This window comes from Centropristis striata, chromosome 8, assembly GCF_030273125.1.
Source record: "Centropristis striata isolate RG_2023a ecotype Rhode Island chromosome 8, C.striata_1.0, whole genome shotgun sequence".
Classification (NCBI taxonomy): Eukaryota; Metazoa; Chordata; class Actinopteri; order Perciformes; family Serranidae; genus Centropristis; species Centropristis striata.
The window spans coordinates 36,274,774-36,296,208 of NC_081524.1; the positions used below are offsets into that span (position 1 = coordinate 36,274,774).

At 36.8% G+C, this 21,435-nt stretch overlaps 1 protein-coding gene across 1 annotated transcript; it reads left to right on the top strand.

Moving 5' to 3' along the window:
* Nucleotides 1-53: 53 nt before the first annotated feature.
* On the top strand, nucleotides 54-16,505 carry mboat1 (membrane bound O-acyltransferase domain containing 1). Its single transcript, XM_059338971.1, has 13 exons — nucleotides 54-185; nucleotides 735-880; nucleotides 1,312-1,389; nucleotides 4,041-4,136; nucleotides 7,276-7,331; nucleotides 7,715-7,769; nucleotides 8,934-9,126; nucleotides 9,369-9,561; nucleotides 9,968-10,071; nucleotides 10,174-10,238; nucleotides 11,177-11,309; nucleotides 11,983-12,134; nucleotides 13,198-16,505. The coding sequence occupies exons 1-13, from the start codon at nucleotides 96-98 to the stop codon at nucleotides 13,364-13,366; spliced, it is 1,530 nt and encodes a 509-aa protein (XP_059194954.1). The 5' UTR covers nucleotides 54-95; the 3' UTR covers nucleotides 13,367-16,505.
* Nucleotides 16,506-21,435: the final 4,930 nt, after the last annotated feature.

Sequence of the window (21,435 nt, forward strand, 5' to 3'; positions counted from 1 at the left end):
TGTGACAGAAAATAGTAAGTAGTTAGCTGAAAAAAAATAAGGGGAAAAAAAATCAACCAGAACACTGAGGCGTCGCAACAGAAAAAGTACGCAGGATGGGCGAGCGGGCGGACACTGCGTTTCAAACCACTGGATCCAAGTGGCTGCTGCCTGTCAGTCAATACTTGGGCTTCCCTCTTGATCAGGTAGGAGTGTTTGTCAGTTAGTAACATTTTTCGTAAACATCATTTCTCAACTATGTTGTCTTATGAATAGCACTCTCTGTTTTCTGTCAATTAACGTTTTGTCACTTATTATAGAGGTTCCCTAACTGTCATAAACGGCCACATTGCAGTTCATAATTGAGATGGTGTAGATTGCTTATCTCTCTCCCAAATGCCATTTAACTAAAGACTTGAAAGCCAAAGTTTAAAATTACTCTACTTTACCAGAATAATCACAGCAAAGATATTTATCCTTATAGCAATTATATGTCACCACTGAGAATGAAGAAAAAAGTGAGAAAAAAAGAATTTCAAACTTTCTTCATGTCACAATATGCCCCTACAGGAGTAGAAGGAGTTGTTTATTTCGTGAGGAATTCAAAAGCAGATGCGTTTAATATTACATTACATTACATTACATGTCATTTAGCAGACGCTTTTGTCCAAAGCGACTTACAATAAGTGACTTACAATAAGTTCTTGAGCATGTATCAACACCCATCCTAATTTTTTTTTATCTCTCCCACACAGGTGAATTTTATGGTTTGCCAGCTGTTTGCCCTGGCTGCTGCCTTTTGGTTCCGTCTCTACCTCAGTCCTAACCACGCCAATCCCCTGGTCAGGCACGCTGTGGCCACTCTCCTTGGCATTGCCTTTCTCATCTTCTGCTTTGGATGGTACTGTATGATACTGTCAGAGATGCACTCACACACTTCAGTTTCTTTCATACGATGCTGCAGCTCTGGATTATTTTATTGACAGTTCAGGAAATAGGTCGCAGTTGGTCAATGAAAATTAGCTATAATTGTCTGCTAACTGTCAGGCTTTCTTACAAATGGACAGGGCTGGTGTCCAGTGCACCAGGCTTTTAATTATAACAGGACAATGGGGCTTTAGACAATAAGGGTGCACAGAAAATGGGAAATATTTATGTTGGCATTTGATCCATGAGTAAAAGGTTTCAAGGGAAAGTGTCTTGGCAAACTGCATCACATCACAGATATGCAGCCCAGTTCAATTCAAAAGAAAAAACAACACTATTATATTATTCAAATAGGCCTTATAGTAATTATATACATATTTGGATTGTGTGTGTCCTTGCCTGCAGGTACTCCGCTCACATCCTGACAGTGGTGGCTGCAAGCTACTTGATCATCATCAAAGCTGACATCAACAGTGTACACAGGTAAGTGTTGGTCTCATACAAGGGGAAATTCAGATAAAACACTGGGTTAAAGCTAAGTCATGGAGGCAAAATGCTGGATTTAAAATGGATTGTGAATGGATTTTGACGTGTAAACATATCAAATATAAGGTGCAATAAATAACATTTTGTAATGCTGCGTGCTATCAATTAGTGGCTTTTTGCTACATGTTTAGATTGGTAAAATTTGAACAACTGTTATTATATACTGTTGCACTTTATAACTGTTTGGATATACAAATTAAATTCTGTTCTGATCAATACATTCCTCCAAGTGTTGTTTCTAGACCAGATCAACCTGTCTGTCTGTCATCATGTTGACACATGGGGAACAGAAAAGAAACATCATATTTCTAAGATACTGCTTCAGTTGTAGTTACTGTTGTCTGCAAGTAAAGCTTGTTTGACAAGATCTGGCTGGAGGCTTTTTATGTCATAGTTGACAGTTTGGTGGCCTGGGCAGATGATTTAGTCTAGATAATGATAATTATATTGATAATATATCTGTTGTAGTAAGGCATTTAAATCTGAAAAACAAAGATTTTATTGTTGCTCACCTCTTGAAATGTACTCCCTCCCACACATCACAACACAGACTGCACTGCAATGCACTCTGCCCTATTATCATAATAATGTTGTTGGATGTAAAATGCGTCAGATAAAAGGCAGCCAGACATGCCAGCTGGACCAGTTTGCTTGCAGACAGACGGACTTTGCAGGTGGTTTTTTTTGTGTGCATTTTCAAATGCCCATGTCTCTCTTTGTGGCAATGCCAGTGTATTTGTGTAGCTTTGTAGATTAGATTGTTTTAGATTGTACTTTATTGATCTCACAACGGGGAAAATTCACTTGTCACAGCAGCAAAAACAGAAGCAAAAGGTGTGAATATAGATAACAGGGGAAAAAAGAAGAAAACAAGTAGTAGTTTGGATGAAAAATGCAACATATAAATACAGATCAAGATCTTACACCGTAACAGTCTGCTGCTGAAGGAGCTTCTCAGGGCCCCCACAGTGTCAGCAGGGGGTGAGAGGTGTTGTTGTACTTATGACACACTTATGTCTTGTGTGTGTTGGCCTGAAATAACTTTGCTCAAGTGTGTCACAGACAGTTTTTTCTTTTTATGAATGGAGAAAAGAATGTTACGTTGGAGTGGTATTCACACGTGTAAAGGAATTACCTGTAGGCACAGGAAGATAAAAACAGTATTGTTCTTTACATGTTGAAGCAAAACACAAAGTGTCACAATTGCTTATTCTGCAAGCATACCACACTACTCACCTCTGTCATTGGCACAGGGTGAAAGGAAGTAGCAGGACCAACTCAGGACACTCTTATGCACAACCACGAAAATAGTAAACATTCTAATATGTTTTAATGTCTATATTTGACCTGACCTGGCATGAACATGTGCCCTACACTGCAAAAAAAGAAAAGTTGGGTGAACTCAAAATTTCAAGGCAACAAACTTCGATAAAATTTTAAGTTGGACAATTAAACTAAATATTTTAAGTTTTTTTGTGTGTTTGCTCAACTCTGAATTCAGATTTTTGTCAACTCAACTGTATGTTGTACTAATTTATAATTTTACATTGTAATAACTTTTAATCCTTACTTCTGCTAACTTCTGCAATGTGCTGAATTGGCACGATTGTAACGCCGCTATGAAATGTCAGCTAATGTTGCGACCACAATTTTGAGTTAGCATTGATACGCTAATGGCTACTCTTGTAGCTGTAACAAGCAGCGCCGCTAGCATTAGTTAGCCGCTAGCATCAGTTAGCCGCTAGCTTTCGCTAATGACCGAATTTCACCGCTTTCCCGCATTTCACAACAAAGAAATAAGAGTTAGCAGAACTATTGTCCCTTGTTGTGAACCCCAACTTAAAGATATAAGTAACAACAACTCACAAACTTGTTTTTGAGCAGACAACTGGCTTCCTTTGTTGTGCTAACTTACATTATTGCCCTAAATGTCAATAATTTATATTTCCAAGTTTTACCAACTTAAATCACTGTTTTAGGCCAAAAAATACAAGTTGGCTTTTTGCAGTGTAGGTGATCCATTCACAAATGGAAATCAAATACAGATTAAAAAAGACAGATTGTTAGTCTATTTCAGCCTGATTCTATCACTTGTATTTCTTTTTTTTAAATCACACATTTTCTGGTAACAAATACATTAGCAAGGACACACCAAAAAAGGCTTGCAGCCACAGAAAATGATGAGTAAAATTGTTTTGATTATGACATTTTTTTCAGGAAAATTGAAGAAAATTGTAGAAAAAAGTTGGTTCTCTATCACATACAATAGGCATCCATAATATGAGCTAAGCCAAGCTCATCTGCATGCAGATATGTAAGAAAAGCATGAATGTGGTTTCAGTCTAGTCAAGTATGTAGAGAAACATTGCAATCATTTTAAATGTTTCAACAGCACAAAAACTAACTGGACGTTAAAAAGTGTAAAAAATAAAAGTTAAAAAGGCCTCAAAGTTGTCTACCTGCGTATTTTGCAAATTTTGCTAATATGCTACAAATTCCTTGGTAATATTTCCAGCTATTGTATCTATCACCAGAACATGGTAGTTATCTTTTGTCTGATTCAGTTTCGCTCATTCCTCCACATACAGGTATTCCATGGTGACGGCTATGGGCTATTTGACGGTGTGCCAAGTGAGCAGAGTTTTCATCTATAACTATGGGATTCTGTCCACTGACTTCTCTGGGTAAGGGAAAACATGCTTACTCTTCTCTCTTTGCCACACCTTCTTGGTGTGAGCCTATTATCCATTTCAGTCTTCTGATATTATCAGTTAACATGTGTTGTACCTGATTACACATTCAGCAGTGCCACGGCCTTGTGTAAATACAACAGCACTGATTAAAAAGCAGCAGTGTGGATTGTTTAAAGTTGACATTGTCCTGCCAGGTAGACTGAAGGTGCTCGCTCCTCCTGGCAACTGTGACTTTGTTGTGTTAGAAACAAGGCTGCTTCTGAAGGAGTGGGCAGTTCACTCTGTAGTACAACTATTTCATGCATTTGGACACTATGAATCATAAAGATCAGCTAAAAGATTAACTTAATGAAGAAGGAGGAGATTCCCTGTCACAAATGTCAAGCAGTGACTCCTTTGTCGTCGCTCATTATTTCATAAAAGAAAGATTGCATCATCAAAAATTAAACTCTGCCCAGAGATTTACTGTAGCTTACACTGCAAAAAAAAAGAAAAGTTGGGTGAACTCAAAATTTCAAGGCAACAAACTTCGATAAAATTTCAAGTTGGACAATTGAACTAAATATTTTAAGTTTTGTTTTTGAGTTTGCTCAACTCTGATTTCAGATTTTTGTCAACTCAACTATAATTTGTACTAACTTATAATTTTACATTGTAATAACTTTTAATCCTTACTTCTGCTAACTTCTGCAATGTGCTGAATTGGCACGGTTGTAACGCCGCTATGAAATGTCAGCTAATGTTGCGACCACAATTTTGAGTTAGCATTGATACGCTAATGGCTACTCTTGTCGCTGTAACAAGCAGCGCCGCTAGCATCAGTTAGCAGCTAGCGGCAGTTAGCCGCTAGCTTTCGCTAATGACCGAATTTCACCGCTTTCCCGCATTTCACAACAAAGAAATAAGAGTTAGCAGAACTATTGTCCCTTGTTGTGAACCCCAACTTAAAGATATAAGTAACACCAACTCACAAACTTGTTTTTGAGCAGACAACTGGCTTCCTTTGTTGTGCTAACTTACATTATTGCCCTAAATGTCAATCATTTATATTTCCAAGTTTTACCAACTTAAATCACTGTTGGCTTTTTTGCAGTGTAGATTCCACAGCTTCTTTCACATTGATGGCATGCATGCGGCTGCTTTGTTAAAGGGGGTTATCATTTTGTTAACATACTGGTTAACCACATCACAGGCAAACAGACAGTGCTTAACTAAACATACAGCTGCAAATACATGTGTTGTGTCAGAGTAATGCCTGAGGTGGGACCACTGGTTTAACTGGAATGGTTGAAAGACAGTTGAATTTGCTAGCTTCTGTATTCAGCAACTTTTTTGCCTAGTTCTGATGTGGATGAATTTGCTGGCAGCCTCACTTGCACTCCGCATGACTTTGGCGATGATCAGCCAGGCCTGTGAGTCAGCCTTGGCGAGGGTCATATAATGAATTAGAGATCCATGCGCTTTAAGCTTTCAGATTGGACTGATGAATGGTTGTGAGTCATGGAGAGGGTGTCCATATGTGTAGTATTACACAGGATTGGATGCAATAATCTTGTGCCAAACGGAAATATTTTAAATTGTAAGGTCCTATGACTGTGGGCTTTTTTCTTTTAGCTAGTATAACACCATTTTTTTATTTGCTGCTCTCCACTGTGTTGCCCTCATGATCGCATTGATATGTTGTGTAACTTTCCCTGTTGGGCGATGCCAAACACAGTTCAGAAAGAACTTGTCCTTAAAGTCTTTGTGCTGTTTTTTCCCCATTTGTCATCAAGTGTTTCCATGAACTAATCTTTTCTGATTTTCTGCAAGGCAGCAGAACTGAAATTGAACTGGGTCAAAATCTTGTGTACAGTGCCAACTTTAGAGTCTATATGGAAAAACAAAGTCTGTCAGCTACAGTGGTGGGGAGTTGCACATACTGACTGGCACCCTGAAAATGTTGCTCTAAAGCCAACTGCCAGCTCTCACTGAGCTGGCACTGCCAGCCGCTCGGTCCCTCTCTGCCTCGGTTTTCCATGCTGTCCACACAATGCAGCCCACTCACTCACACACAGGAACCTGTGTGTGTGTGTGTGTGTGTGTGTGTGTGTGAGAGAGAGAGAGAGAGAGATGTGTGTCTTTGTGCACACACACTCACATTCTTGGGACAGAGAGGTCTCTATCTGTGAATGAAACCAGGAGAGGGGGTGTGGAACTAGTCTGTTCAGACTTACTGTACGGGACCTTAATGTCCTCTTCTGTCACTTCACTTTCAGCACTTTCTGGTATCCATAAATGGCTAATTTATGGAACAACTGAAATCAAAAAAGTTTTGAAAAAGACAGCACAAACATGAGCTAATGTCACATAATATAGGTCTGTTTATATTGTATTGCTGTATATGGTGTTGTTCTTCTGGATGTCTCAAATTTGCACACAAATTGTTACATTTTACAGTTTATTGCATTGCAAAAAAGTGTATTTAAAAAACAGTATTTGATGGATGAAATTTTCTTATCAGCATTACTCAACTGGTGTAATCAGTTCTATCACATCAACAACTTATGACAAGATTGCTGTCAATCTACACCGGTTCCATATCTCCATACACTTAGTACACTAGGTTGTTGTGGGGTTACCATAGTGACGTATCCCCAAACTGCAAGCAGGTTCTCAGGAAGTCATGTGGTAATTAAAGCTCTGTGCATCCAAAAACATACATACTACTTTTTGTTCACACAAAAGTAAGTTGAACATGTATGTGTAGTGCACAGTATGCAACTTCATACTCAGCAAATGATCAAGTGAAAATATAGATATTTAAATGATTTGCATTGAATTAATAAGTGACCTCACTTGACACTACTGGAAAGAATGAAGTGATTCACAGGGGAAGATGCATTCTGGAGCCTCAGACAGATGCTGAGTAGGCGTGAAGCGTCCCCCAAATGTTGCCTGGATTAGAAATCTTTTTAACAGCTTTCTTATGGATCAGTTTCTGTGGGACAGTATTGTGAGGGTTAGAATAATGCAACTTCATATATATCCAATTAAAATGATTTATTCATAGGTACAAACAGTATTTGACTTTTTTTCCCTTCAGAAAGTCTGTGACTCACATTAGTTTCCATTATTTTTTTCTGCACAGGCCTCTGATGATAGTAACCCAGAAGATAACCACACTGGCTTTCCAGCTGCATGACGGTAAGGCAGAGGAGAACACACACACACACACACACACACACACACACACACACACATACACACACACACACAGACACTAATGCACAGATATATTGGCAAGTCTTTAATAATGGAGGCAACAGGCTCTCATAATTACTTAACTTTAAAGATTTTTTGATGTAGCACAGTAGAAATAGTGCATAATTTGGATTAACAGTGGCTTCCCTCTATTCAAATGGAATGTGAACCATAACAGGGACAGTGTGACAGAAACCAACATGCACAATAGCAGGACTGAAGCAGATACATTGAATTCATCCATCATTTATTTTATTATTTGGTAAAAAAAAAGGGAGAAATTAATGTTTCCAAAGAGGTTGCTGATGTCATCCTTTGTTTTTTAGGTATGTGTAAGAAATCTGACCAACTGACCTCGGAGCAGAAGCCTCTGGCTATACAGTAAGTTTAGCTTAATTATTTTTTATATGCTTAATTATATGTTGCAGTGTGAACCGCCAGGGGATAGACTTTTTGGAGACGAGTCAGAGCACCGTGTGAGCACTGCGAATAATGATCGTCTTCTCTTTTCCCTGCTGAACACAACTGATTTTTTAAAGCTGACTTTTGCGGTGTACATAGGATATAATGTAAGCCTGATATATATCTGGACCAGGTGTCCTTGTTAAAGTCCATATAAACAAAAGGTAGAATCATTTAACACCTTATTTAAAGTATAAATAACTGTTTCTTTTCCTTTAGCCACGAAGGACAGTGACAAGGAGATGCAATCATGGTGAATAGCTTGTTCATGTAAAAAGCATGCTGGGAACTTAGAAAAAGAGGCATCATCTTGCATGAAAAATATTACATTTATATGCATGTTAACTGATGAAATCAGTCACCAGTGTACCATGCATGCAGTTTTTTCGAATTAATTTTACAATAAATTAAATACATTTTAAAAATGTATCAAAAAAACAATCGTAACTCATAGTGTTGCTCTTGTGTGATAACCTGTAGCTCTAAAGGCAGTGATTTGCCAAGTTTGTGAACTTATTTTAACATCCCTGTAGGTTTGGATCCCTTACTTATTTGATGTTGTTATTTAATTGATTCTGATTTTGACTTTCAATTCTGGTTGGACTGTAAACATTACATGCAAGCTTTGATGCATCAGCAATGCAGAAGGAAGCTCAGCAGGTCAAAATGTTTTCTTCAGCAATCAAAAGTTTATTGGAGCAAATTTCTTAAAGAGTTCCTTGTTCTTCAGTATTAATTACAATTCATAACCAGTTCTTTCACTTTCTAAATCACTGCGGAGCTGCTGTAATCGGAGAACCAAAGGAACTGAATCAAAATATATTTTATATCATTGTCTTGTGTGAAACTGAAAAAGCTTTTTTTTGTCATTCACAGAATGTTTATATTTATGTAATGTTTAATCTGCCAGGCAACAATACTTTTTCAACTAATTTTTAAGTGTGTTTTTGTATTAAAAAATAAATGGCATGCTGCAATCATGTTTCCACCCAATGTAGATGAAAATACACCTAAAGTAATTACTGTCATGCTGAAAATAAAGGGGTTTGTTTTATATGATTTCTTTTATTTCTCTTTTTGCAGTGTGAGGCCTTCTCTCATCGAGTACCTGAGTTACAATCTGAACTTCTTGAGCATCTTGGTGGGACCATGCAGTAACTATAACGACTACAAAGACTTCATAGAGGGCAGACACATCAGCAGGAGGCTGAAGCAGCACTCTGGGACGTGTAATGGGCAGAACGGCTATGATAAGATACAGGAACCATCACCTCTGGTAAGGTCATAAAGGAATGAATTAATCATAATGATTGCTACCCCTTCTCATATTCCTGTTGTTTTTTTTGACCACTTTACCCTCAGTCATCTCCTTCTTTTTTATTTTTTAGACTGTATTCATTCAGATTCCATCAGCAGTCTGATTTCTTCAGTTTTTGCATCTCATCATGTCATTGTAGTCCAGTCCATTTGTAGTATGTATTTCCATCTCTGTTCAGCAGTTGTCCTTTTTCTCTGCAGAATACTGTCTGCCGAAAATTGGTGGTCTGCAGTGGATGTATGCTGTTCTTCCTCACTGTGACTCGGTCCTTGCCGATAACTTACAACGTAGACCCTTACTTTGTCAGCAGTGCCCCGTTCCTCACAAGGCTCACCTACGCTTTCTTCTCGATACAAGCAGCAAGGCCCAAATTTTACTTTGCCTGGACGCTAGGTAAGCACCGGGTGTATATGTCACAGTTATAGTTGTCAATTGTGAGGCAGGAATGTGGTGGGAACACAAGCTAAAAACCTATCTTTTTTCAACAGCATTCGGTTGAACTGTGTGCGTGCATGTGTGCTTGTGGGAGTGGGTGCACATGTGTGAGCAAGTAAATGTGTATGTGGTGAATATGGCATAGCTTCAATTAATTTGTAATTTATTTTTTCTAATTGTTTGTTTGTTTTTGTTTGTTCGTTTTCTGTTGTTTTGTTTTGTTTTTTAACTGTAATTATGTATATCCATTGTGAAGCACATTGAGTCTGCCTTGTGCATGAAATGCGCTCTATAAATAAAGTTTAATTGAATTGAACTGAAATGAAAGTTGTGTGTTTTTAATATTTTTCTCCTGTCCTGTCAGCTGATGCAGTCAACAATGCAGCAGGTTATGGTTTCTTGGGGATGGATGAAAATGGAAAGCCATCTTGGGACCTCATCTCTAACCTCAACATCTTGGGGATTGAGGTACCGTCAATATTCACGATATTAAAAAAAATGCATAGCCTCTCTATACTGTGTTGGTCAAAGTCTATTATGTGCTTATGATAATTATTGATCTTTTTTCAGACTGCAACCAGCTTCAAGACATTCATAGACAACTGGAATATTCAAACAGGAGTTTGGCTCAAAACGTAAGTCCTGCATTAGCCTGGGTATACCCATACTGCCTTGCGCGCTCGAATTTCATTTCGAACCTCCAGGCAGTCTGGAAACCAGGGCCGTTTCTTAGCCCTGTTTTAGGGATCCAATCACAGAACGGGGAGGGACGGCAAGACGATGACGCGTGCTACTCGGCAGACGGAAGCTTGTAGTTTTGTAGTTTTCTTACGGATCCAACATGGCTGCAGCAGACTCCTGTTTCACCACGAAAAAGGATGTTTAAGCCTTGCTTCCGACAGGATTTGGGAAAAGTCTAATCTACCAACTAGTGCCGCTACTAGCCCCGCTACTAGCGCCACTACTAGCGCCGCTACCAGCCCCGCTACTACCGCCGCTACTACCGCCGCTACTACCGCCGCTACTAGCCCCGCTACTAGCCCCGCTACTAGCGCTGCTACTGGCCCTGCTACCGTAACGCCGGTGATCTCGCTACGAGCCGGGGGACAGCGGAGCCGCCGAGAGACCCGTAGCAGCTTGTTTATTGCCCATAAAATCAGTGTGTGTGGCTTAATGTGAAAATGCTGCAGAAAAACGTTGCAGAAGCAGAATTGAGCATTTTAGCCTCAAAGTAGAGATGGGCTAGTCTGGCTATGTAAACATCAATTTCTGTCGCTCTACATACGTCATCTGGTATAACTGATACGATTGGCTAAGAGCTACCTACAGACGTTTTTGATAGACATTCTAAGCGCCCAATAAACGGCTCTGGAGGATTGTAAACCACGCCTCCTCTACGGAGAAATGAACGGCTGGTTTCCAGACTAATCTCATTTGTGATTAGTCGGGTGTTAGCCAGGCTAGTCCTGCGTGTGAACGTCAGTCCTCATGGACATAGTCAGAAGCATTTTCTCAGCCTTCCATTTTACACAAACTTTCCTTTGAACCTGTTTGATTCCTCTCTTCTCCTCAGCGTGTGCTATGACCGAGCCCCTAAGCACAGGTTGGGGTTGACCTTTATCCTGTCTGCCCTGTGGCACGGTGTTTATCCGGGGTACTATTTCACCTTCATCACTGCCATCCCCATCACCATGGCAGCACGAGCTGTGAGTACTCTACCTCCTCTGGAAATTCAAATACATCCTGCAGCATACAACTTAAAATACATTTTGATAGCTTTATTTAATTTGCAAGAGACTCTTGCTGACCCCCAAACCAAAAATAACACACAAACTTTAGTTTTAGTGATCTAAATGAAACTCGCAAAGTCAGAACTAATCTCAAGTACAGATGTGTGTCAGTTTTGGGTGTAAAATTATGGAATGGACTAAATGATGAAATAAAGATGTGTAATTCTATGTTAGTTTTCAAGAAGACTTTAAAGTCTAAAATTATCAAGGGTTTCAATGAAATTTGATTGAATTAGGTTTTTCAGTTTAAGGTATCATGTGTTTTGTAACAATGTGAATTATTCAGTTAATGTTATGTATATAATGTATACATGTAGATAGTACAAGAGAGGCAAAAATAAGCCCTTGGGCTTCAGCCTATTCCTTTTTCAGTTGCTGTCTGATGGATTCTTTAGTAAAAACATGATTTTATTTTGTTGTCTTAATATAAAGAAATAAAGCATTCATTCATTCATTCATTCATTCATAAATTCATACAATCAAGGAAGATAATAAATTCCTGTCATGCAACTTAATTGGGTTAGTTGGAACTCCATCAGCAGCATAGCTGTTATTTACCCTTCTCTGTTCATCTGTGTCTCCCAACCAGGTACGGAAGTCTGTTCGCCACCACTTACTGGGCTCCAGAGGCTTAAAACTGGGTTATGACATTTTAACTTGGGCAGCCACACAGCTGGCCATCTGCTACACTGTCATGCCTTTTCTACTTCTTGCTGTAGAGCCCACTTTGATTTATTACAGGTATGTAATACTCATATTTAGTCCTCCAATTCTATTTGGCTCAATTCATGCTTGCTGCATTTATGTGGCCCTGTGGGACATAAATTTCATCCACTTGCTGTACTCAGACGTGCTCCTGGGACATTTATGCAGACTATATATACAGGTGTCTGTCTGTGTTCACTTTAAGGACATTTTTGGAAAACATCCAACCAACAAACTACAGAATCGTCATACTAACAATTTCAAATCTCAAATGACTGATAAGTTGTGTCAGAAAATGTAAAAAAAATAATGAAGAAAAAGCCCATCACAAGGCCACAAAGACCAAGTGAAGTCTTTATATGTCTTGTTTCGTCCAATCATGTCCAATTAAAACCCCAAAGATCTTCAGTTATAATAAAAGAGTGAGGCAGCCAGAAAATAAACATATTTGAAAATTTCAAACCATGTCATTTCTGCATTAAAAATGATTAAAATAGCATCTGATTAATTTTTTGTCAACTGCCCAATCAATCAATCTTTGGAGGTTTAGTATTTATATAGTATGGTATATTATATTAAAATATGCCCTTCTGACTTTTATTAAGGTTGAAAAGGAGAGCCCGAGAATTTCCTTTGCTTTATACATTTCCAAAAAGATAGATAAAAACAATGCTATAGTGACTAGACGGTATATAATTGTAATAATAGTACAGTATATAATATATAATATAATATGTAATAATAAATAGTAACAATATAAAATAAAATAAAAAGAGATAAAATAATATGATATATAATATAGAAATATATAATAATAGTAATAGTGATAATAATAATAAATAAGGCCGGTATAATAATAATAGTAGTATATTACATGTATATATATATATATATATATATATATATATATATATATATATATGTATATATATATATATATATATATATATTTATATATATAGTATATGTTCTTTATTTTAAATTCTAATATTTTTTTGCAGCCTGCTCTGTTTTGTCATGTAACTTCTTCCTACTTATCAATAATTATTACAGCGCATTAAGGGCAAAATGAGAAAACTCACACTCTTTTTCCTCCTAGGTCCATGTACTTCCACGTTCACATCATCAGCATTCTGGCTGCGATCGTCCTGTGTTGGAAACAAAAACCCAGTGAACCCTCTGCCACCACCAAAACGTTTTCTTCCTCGGCTCCGTGCTCAGCTCAGTGCCAGCCTGTTCACTCCAACAACAATGACAAAGTGGACTAAAAAATCCCCTCTTCATGTTCATTCACAAGACTCTAAGTCGAGGGTGTTCTCTCAAAGACAAGTGAATATCCCTGAAGGGCATTCAGCCAACTTACAATGGGAAAGCATTATTTATTTTTTAGGACAATACAGAGTTAGGAAAAAACGTTGACGGTACAATACAACGCAGGGCTTGAACCTATGGCACTGGATGCACATAGGGGAGAGCTTTTCTGTCATATTTTAAGATTTACAAGATCTGAACTCGATTCTGATTCACACATCAAACCCAAGTACAGCAGGCAAAGTGGAAAGAGAAACATTAGCTGCAGGAGCGTCTCTGGTACCACCACCGTCGGGACGCTGGCCTCCTTCCACTTCCCCCTCCACCTGCTCCCGCTCTCCTCCGATCCCTCCTCCTTCATGCCCATCTCAACACCAGCCTGCCCACTCCAACAACAATGCAACAGTGTGAAGAGAGAACGGAGCCTCACTTTCTTTCCTGTCCTCTATCTGTGCTGTCCTGCCGATTGGTGGGATGGAAGCCAGCACAGTGGGAGAGCAGCTCATAAACAGGGCACAAATACCAGGACACACACACACAACTAACTCATGCATAATTTGACAAACACTAGGACACAAATATGCACATACTCTTAGACACGCTCGGACTTGGTCACACTCTGATGGCGTACAAAGGATGCTCTTGTGTGGCCGCAACAAAAGGGCATACCAAGAGGAGAGAGAGCCCTCGTTTATGTGTGTGTGTGTGTGTGTGTGTGTGTGACATCCTACCAACCTCTGTCACTGAGCCTGTGCGTGTGTGTGTGTGTGTGTGTGTGTGGACGTTGTCGTGGAAAACTATGGACTGTGTTGGTTTGGGTGGGACCACACTTGAAATACCAATTAGATCATGCAGCTCTCAAACTGTCAAGTGAAACTAATGAAGTCTTTGAAGGCAGGATGGCAGCTCCTCCAGGTGAGGAGACTTCAACATCCTAGAATATGTAAACTCTTTGTTTTAGTTTCTATGGATAATCCTGGGTTTTAGTGATAAGAGGTAAAGCTAACAAAAGGTGCGGTTTGACAACAGCAAGTTTCTGCTCATGTTGTTTTACATTGCACAATTTAACAAGTGATGAAATGGTGTAATACGACCACATTTTGATGTTGAAATCAAAAGCTTACAATTTTCAATGTCTTAATGAGTAAGTCCACCTTTTTCTGAAGCAGTAAGTAATTTAATAGTGACATAGTTATTGATGTGTTAGTACTTTACCATGTGAATGGGGCTGGATACCTGATATCACAATGTAGAGTATTTGAAAACAAAGCTGTGCTCAAACTGAGAGGAAATGCACTTGGAAGTTTCTTTTTTTGGGACTCAAAATTGCACACTCAAAATATAGAAAATGGGACCAAAATAGGAATTTGTAATCAAATGTATTTCCTCTCAGTAGGGGCAATGGTGCTGTGTTCTTTCTTTGTGACAAAGGACACATTTGAAAACTGTACATTTACCGGAGCTTATCAGCAGCTGCAGGTTGATTTAACAGAGACATCTGCTGGTTGTTTGTACTGTCTGAACTCTGCTGAATTAAGCAATGAAGGTAAGCCCATATGGACTGACTGAAACTGCCACATTGCAGCATCTCCCAATGCAACTTCATACCAACTGTGAGCAGAAGGCATTTTTTCCTCACTGATATTATAATTTCTCACAACAATTAACAATTTGATCTCATCTCAAGCTTTTACTTTTGCACAATCGGAAGCTGATGGATCAGTAGGTGAACTAAGCACGGTGACAACAAAAATATACATGCACGTTTTTAATTTATCTATTACTAATCTGTTGGGTTTTTTCCATTATCACTCATGAAAGGTTTGGGAGCGGTGGGAGTTTTTAAAGTGGCATCATGGCTTGGTTAATAATCATGCTTCCTAGCATGCTAGCTTTTAGCTACATGTATGGGTTGTTGTGATAAGGTGAGCTAACAATGCTAACAAGTTGCAATGCAAGAATATTGTTTTGATTAAATGCCTGGTGAGGAATATAATATTACACTTGAAGTTGCCAAGCTGTCCCTTTAAATGCATCATATGGGCTGCCTTTGTTTGAGTATAGCATGTTAACAGCATTTTGTCTGTTTAATCACATTGGAGACACAATCTTAATGCATTTTATTACCTGCTTTGGAATTTAACCTCAACCTTTTGTAATAATATGAATTTTGAATTTGCCTGTTTTGGCTCAGTTTACAGATTGACTCAATACTCTGATTGTTAATATGTAAAGCCTCAGTAGAGCATGTTTATACAAAAAGAGATTAAAAATAAAAAAAAGTGTTGTCACAAGGGGAATAGTAGCATGCGTTTAATTAACATTATTATCTAAATTATAAGTAAATACCGCAGGGTAATTGTTCAAGATTTTAATGGGGTAACTTGCAAATTTAACTGTTATTAGTCTACCCTGGCTTATTACAGTGAATCTCTTATTAATTATATTATTTTTGAGTCATTTTGGAGCAAAGATGGCATCATTTAATTTTAGTTGACAATTTTAATGTTTGACTGCACATTAGTACCTCTCTTGGAGTTAATGAAGTGTGAGTAATGACCGCTCTGGGGACCTGTAGACTTTGCCAGAGGCCTGCAGTTATGGACATTTAGAGCTGAAGAAAAAAAAAACCTAAATGCTGATGGTAGTACAGTTACCTAAACTTCTGACGCAGTGTGTGTGTGTGTGTGCTGACAGGTTTGAACACTCTTCCCAAGTATGGCTTTGCTATAACATATTATTGTTTTTGTGAAGCAAAGCCTTAACTGATATAGCTGTAACCTTTAAATGTGTTGTTGTCAGTAATATGTCCATGGCACTGTGTAGTTTGCATGTTTGTAATGTGTTTTTAGTGCAGGGAAATGAGCGATGAATGGCACATATACAGTATGACTGCATTGTCAGAATGAGCAGCTATTTGAATGACTTAATACTGAGTATGAAGATATTTTTTCTATGTGTTCTTGCAGATGTGTGCATGGTCAAATATACTGACTGTGAGATTGTGTGTTGCTCCATTTTAGTATTGTTTGTATGGAGGAAAGAGTGAGTGCTACAGAAAAATATGAGTAACTAATAAAGCTTCAGTGAAAAACATTTTGTTTGAATTGTCTGCTCTAAAAATATTGGTAACACTTTACAATAACCATTATTTAAAGATGGTAAACAGATCGTTTATTAACGTTTAATCATCATTTATAAACCGTATATAGGCAATTTATAATGGTAAATAGAAAATGTATTAATGTTGAACTATAATTTATAAATGCAAAATAAATGGTATATTAATGTCAGTTGATAGGTACTTTGCCATTAACAAACAATGACATTATAATTATTAGTTTATTAATAGTTTTGCACTCCTAACATTTTGAAAACCAATATTAAGTATGTTAATGATTTTGAAATGATTCGAAGAAATTGGTTTAAAACATTTAACGATTAAATATGTACAGCACTTTGTAAATGGTTAATAATTGGTTTATAAACCATCTATAAACATTACTTAGATGGTTATTGTAAAGTGTTACCAAAATATTTTGTAAGTATGTAATTCATGATAATGAGGTATTATAAACCATTATCATAACAAACATAGTTTTGTATTTTGAGTGTCTTGGTAACACTTTACAATAACCAACTGAATAATGTTTATCGATGGTTTATAGACCAATAATTAACCATTTTCAAAGTGCTATACATATTTAATCTTTAAATATTTTCAACCAATTTCTTAAAGGTTTATGAATCATTTCAATATCATTCACATACTGAATATGGTGTTAAAAATGTTAAAATGAGTGCAACTAAAACTATTAATGAACTATTAATTATAATTTAATTGTTTTTTAATGGTAAAGTAACTATAAACTTACATTGATATACCTTCTATTATCCATTTATAAATCATGTAGTTAGTTAAACATTAATAAATGATGTATTTACCATTCTAAGTGTCCTATATATGGTTTATAAATGATGATTAAACATTAATAAACTATCTGTTTACCATTTATAAATGATGGTTATTGTAAAGTGTTACCAGTGTCTTTTAGGAACAAGTAAAAGCTCAATTTCCTTTATTCCAGGTTCCTGTGAGTCCTGTTTGTTTTCCATCGGATAGTGTTAACACTTGGTTCTTCCTCTGAGTTACAGCCTCACTTCAAACCCTCTCTATGCGACGCCTGTCCCATGCTGTTAAATCTCCGGTGATACTCTTAAAGTGGCTGCCTCTCTGTCCCTTGGGACGACTCTCTGCTCTCCTCTGACACAGATAAATGACTCGGTGTGTGTGTGTGTGTGTGTGTGTGTGCACTGTGTTATGATTCAACTCGGTCAAAACACAGAGAACTAATGACAACCAGGGGGGAAGAGGAAAATGGGACAAAGATGACAACAACCAACAACAAAATATACACTGCAAAAAAAGCCAACTTGTATTTTTTGGCCTAAAACAGTGATTTAAGTTGGTAAAACTTGGAAATATAAATGATTGACATTTAGGGCAATAATGTAAGTTAGCGAGGTGTTGTTACTTATATCTTTAAGTTGGGGTTCACAACAAGGGACAATAGTTCTGCTAACTCTTACTTCTTTGTTGTGAAATGCGTGAAAGCGGTGAAATTCAGTCATTAGCGAAAACTAGCGGCTAACTGATGCTAGCGGCGCTGCTTGTTATAGCTACAAGAGTAGCCATTAGCGTATCAACGCTAACTCAAAATTGTGGTCGCAACATTAGCTGACATTTCATAGCGCCGCTACAATCGTGCCAATTCAGCACATTGCAGAAGTTAGCAGAAGTAAGGATTAAAAGTTATTACAATGTAAAATTATAAGTTCAAATATCTGAATTCAGAGTTAAGCAAACTCGAAAAACAAAACTTAAAATATTTAGTTTAATTGTCCAACTTAAAATTTTATCGAAGTTTGTTGCCTTGAAATTTTGAGTTCACCCAACTTTTCTTTTTTTGCAGTGTACTTGAATAACTGCAAGTAGGTTAAAGTGCTGGAATATGTTCCACTTTAAATATTTTAAGAGGAAGGCAGAGGGCAGACACAGGCGCACAATGTACCTTTAAATATTTCACATTTTAAACTTGATATGTATATTTAGAGGTCAAACCTCTTAACATTATTACTCTTAAGATATTCTGTTGTTGTACTAAATGTACTGCTCTCTGTAGACAGTTTATTTTGTCATTTTATTTATGATCGTTCCTTTCTCTCTTCACGTTAAACAGCATCACTTTACCTGCCTGAATGAAAAGACCATTTATTTATACACTGCAACTAAAATGACCAAATTCATGCTTATATTTGTGCTCCTTGTAATGCTGCCTACATTCTGTTTTCATTTACTGCTCATCATCAGTCTGAAAGAAAGCTTTTAGTTACAGTTATAGGTTGGTTGTTATGAGGTGAGCTAACAATGCTAACAAATTGCAATGCAAGAATACTGTTTTGATTAAATGCACTGCAAAAAAAGAAAAATTTCAAGGCAACAAACTTCGATAAAATTTTAAGTTGGACAATTAAACTAAATATTTTAAGTTTTGTTTTTGAGTTTGCTCAACTGATTTTTTTTAACTTATAATTTTACATTGTAATAACTTTTAATCTTTACTTCTGCAATGTGCTGAATTGGCACGATTGTAACGCCGCTATGAAATGTCAGCTAATGTTGCGACCACAATTTTGAGTTAGCAGCTAGCATCAGTTAGCCGCTAGCATCAGTTAGCCGCTAGCATCAGTTAGCCTCTAGCATCAGTTAGCCGCTAGCTTTCCCTAATGACCACTTTCCCGCATTTCACAACAAAGAAATAAGAGTTAGCAGAACTATTGTCCCTTGTTTTGAACCCCAACTTAAAGATATAAGTAACAATAATAAGTAACAACTAGCTTCCTTTGTTGTGCTAACTTACATTATTGCCCTAAATGTCAATAATTTATATTTCCAAGTTTTACCGACTTAAATCACTGTTTTAGGCAAAAAATACAAGTTAGCTTTTTTTGCAGTGTGCCTGGTGAGGAATACAACATTATGCTTGAAGTTGTCAGGCTGTCCTTTTTAAATGCATCATATGCCTACTGGAAATGCTATTTCTTTGTTTGAGTATAGCATGTTAACAGCATTTTGTCTGTTTAATCACATTGGAGACACAATCTTAATGCATTTTATTACCTGAATCTGAAAGATGTTTCTATATTGCTGCAGTAGCTGCAGTGAATTTTAATTATAAAGATTATGTGGTGACAACACATGCATATTAGCATATTCTTAAAATGCATAATAGCAACATAATAATGCAAGTTATTATTCATAATGAATGTAATGAAAGACTAAAGTCCACAAACAGTAGTCTCCCCATGTCTTGCCATAACTTTTATATGAAGTATACCAGCAGATTTTTGTTTGTGCACCACTGTTATTTGCTCTTTGTACTTTTTCAGACAAATGTCTGATCATACAAGCTCACCACTGTGTCATATAATGACAGACACATTTCTGATTGGATGTTTGATTGATTAAATTAATAAAAATGTCATAACAAAAAGGAAATCACAGCACTCTAATTTAGTTATTGCATTATGGATTAGCATATCGTAGTAGAGTGGTTTACTATAAACACAGGTTACTTGGAACATTTAACCCATGACCTGTAGGAAATAATGAAATTTGAATATCATATCAGTTTAAGCCTAAGAAGTTAATGAGTGCAGAGCAGGATTAGGATACAGGTAGCTACAAAAAAAACTGCTTACAGTGAACTAATGTCAGCAGCAAATATAAACATTTAATCTTTTGGTAAAACAGATTTAATTTAGAGAGAAAGAGCTCTGTGAACTTTGTGTGAAATAAATTAAAACTTAATTTGTGATACTGGAAGCTCAGAGGTGTTTTCACCTGCTTGATTGGATCCTCTCCAAGGACTCTCTCTCTCTCTCTCTGCATGTGTGTGTGTGTGTGTGTGTGTGTGTGTGTGTGTGTTATATTGAGATAGATATTGAATAATTTAATAAGAGGCTAGATATCAGTGTTTCAATGTTGTAAATTAAGAAATTGGCAACCTATGGATGTACAGATTATCTCACCTGGATCTGTATAATTATTTTTTGTTCAAACATTTATTTAAGTTAAAAGATCCCCAGTTTAACTTTGATCAAACATGTACATAAACAGATAAATAAATACATTTAAAAAAGATAAATTACATGTGTCATAAACAAATATGTATGCAGCCGCGTAGTACATTTATTCAAGGCAAACACAATCCATAAGGATCACACATTCCTAATCTCTACTTAAAAAAAACTATGTCTTCTTACATATGTACAGAACACATGTAGAATTTTAAACTAAAAAAACAAAACATAACAAAAATGTGTATTAGCATAGCACTGACATAGAGCAGTGTTTATGTTTTTAGCACCAGACAAACACAAATGATAGTGCTGCAAAGAAACAAAAACTCAAGTTTTGATTCAGTGTTTTATAGATTGATTCTTTTTTTTTAAATTATACTTAATTGTTTAAGGGGGAAAAACTGTACGTGCATGTCTGTGTAGCAGAGGATATATGTGTGGATCTAGATAAGATTTTTGTGACGTATATATATTTTTATATTTTATATTTTAACTTGAGTTACTGATTAAATGGTTAACCCTTTATAAGAACTATATTTGGTAACTTCAGGTAATATTTCGAGAAAAAAGTTGCAAATTTACAAAAGTGGCAAATCTATGAGAAAAAAAGTTGCAGATTTAAGAGATTTAAAGTGGCAAATCTGCGCGAAAAAAGTTGCAGATTTACAAGAAAAAAGTGGGAAAAAACTATTTTCTCCCAGATTCACCACTTTAAATCTCATAAATCTGCCCATTTTTTTCTGGTAGATTTGCCACTTTAATCTCATACACTTTTTTCTCAAAATATTATTTTCTATGTTTTTTTACACATTCTGGCAGTATGTAATATCCTCCAATATTCTCTAGGGTTGAAATTTGGAATTTGCAAGTATTTCAATGAGTG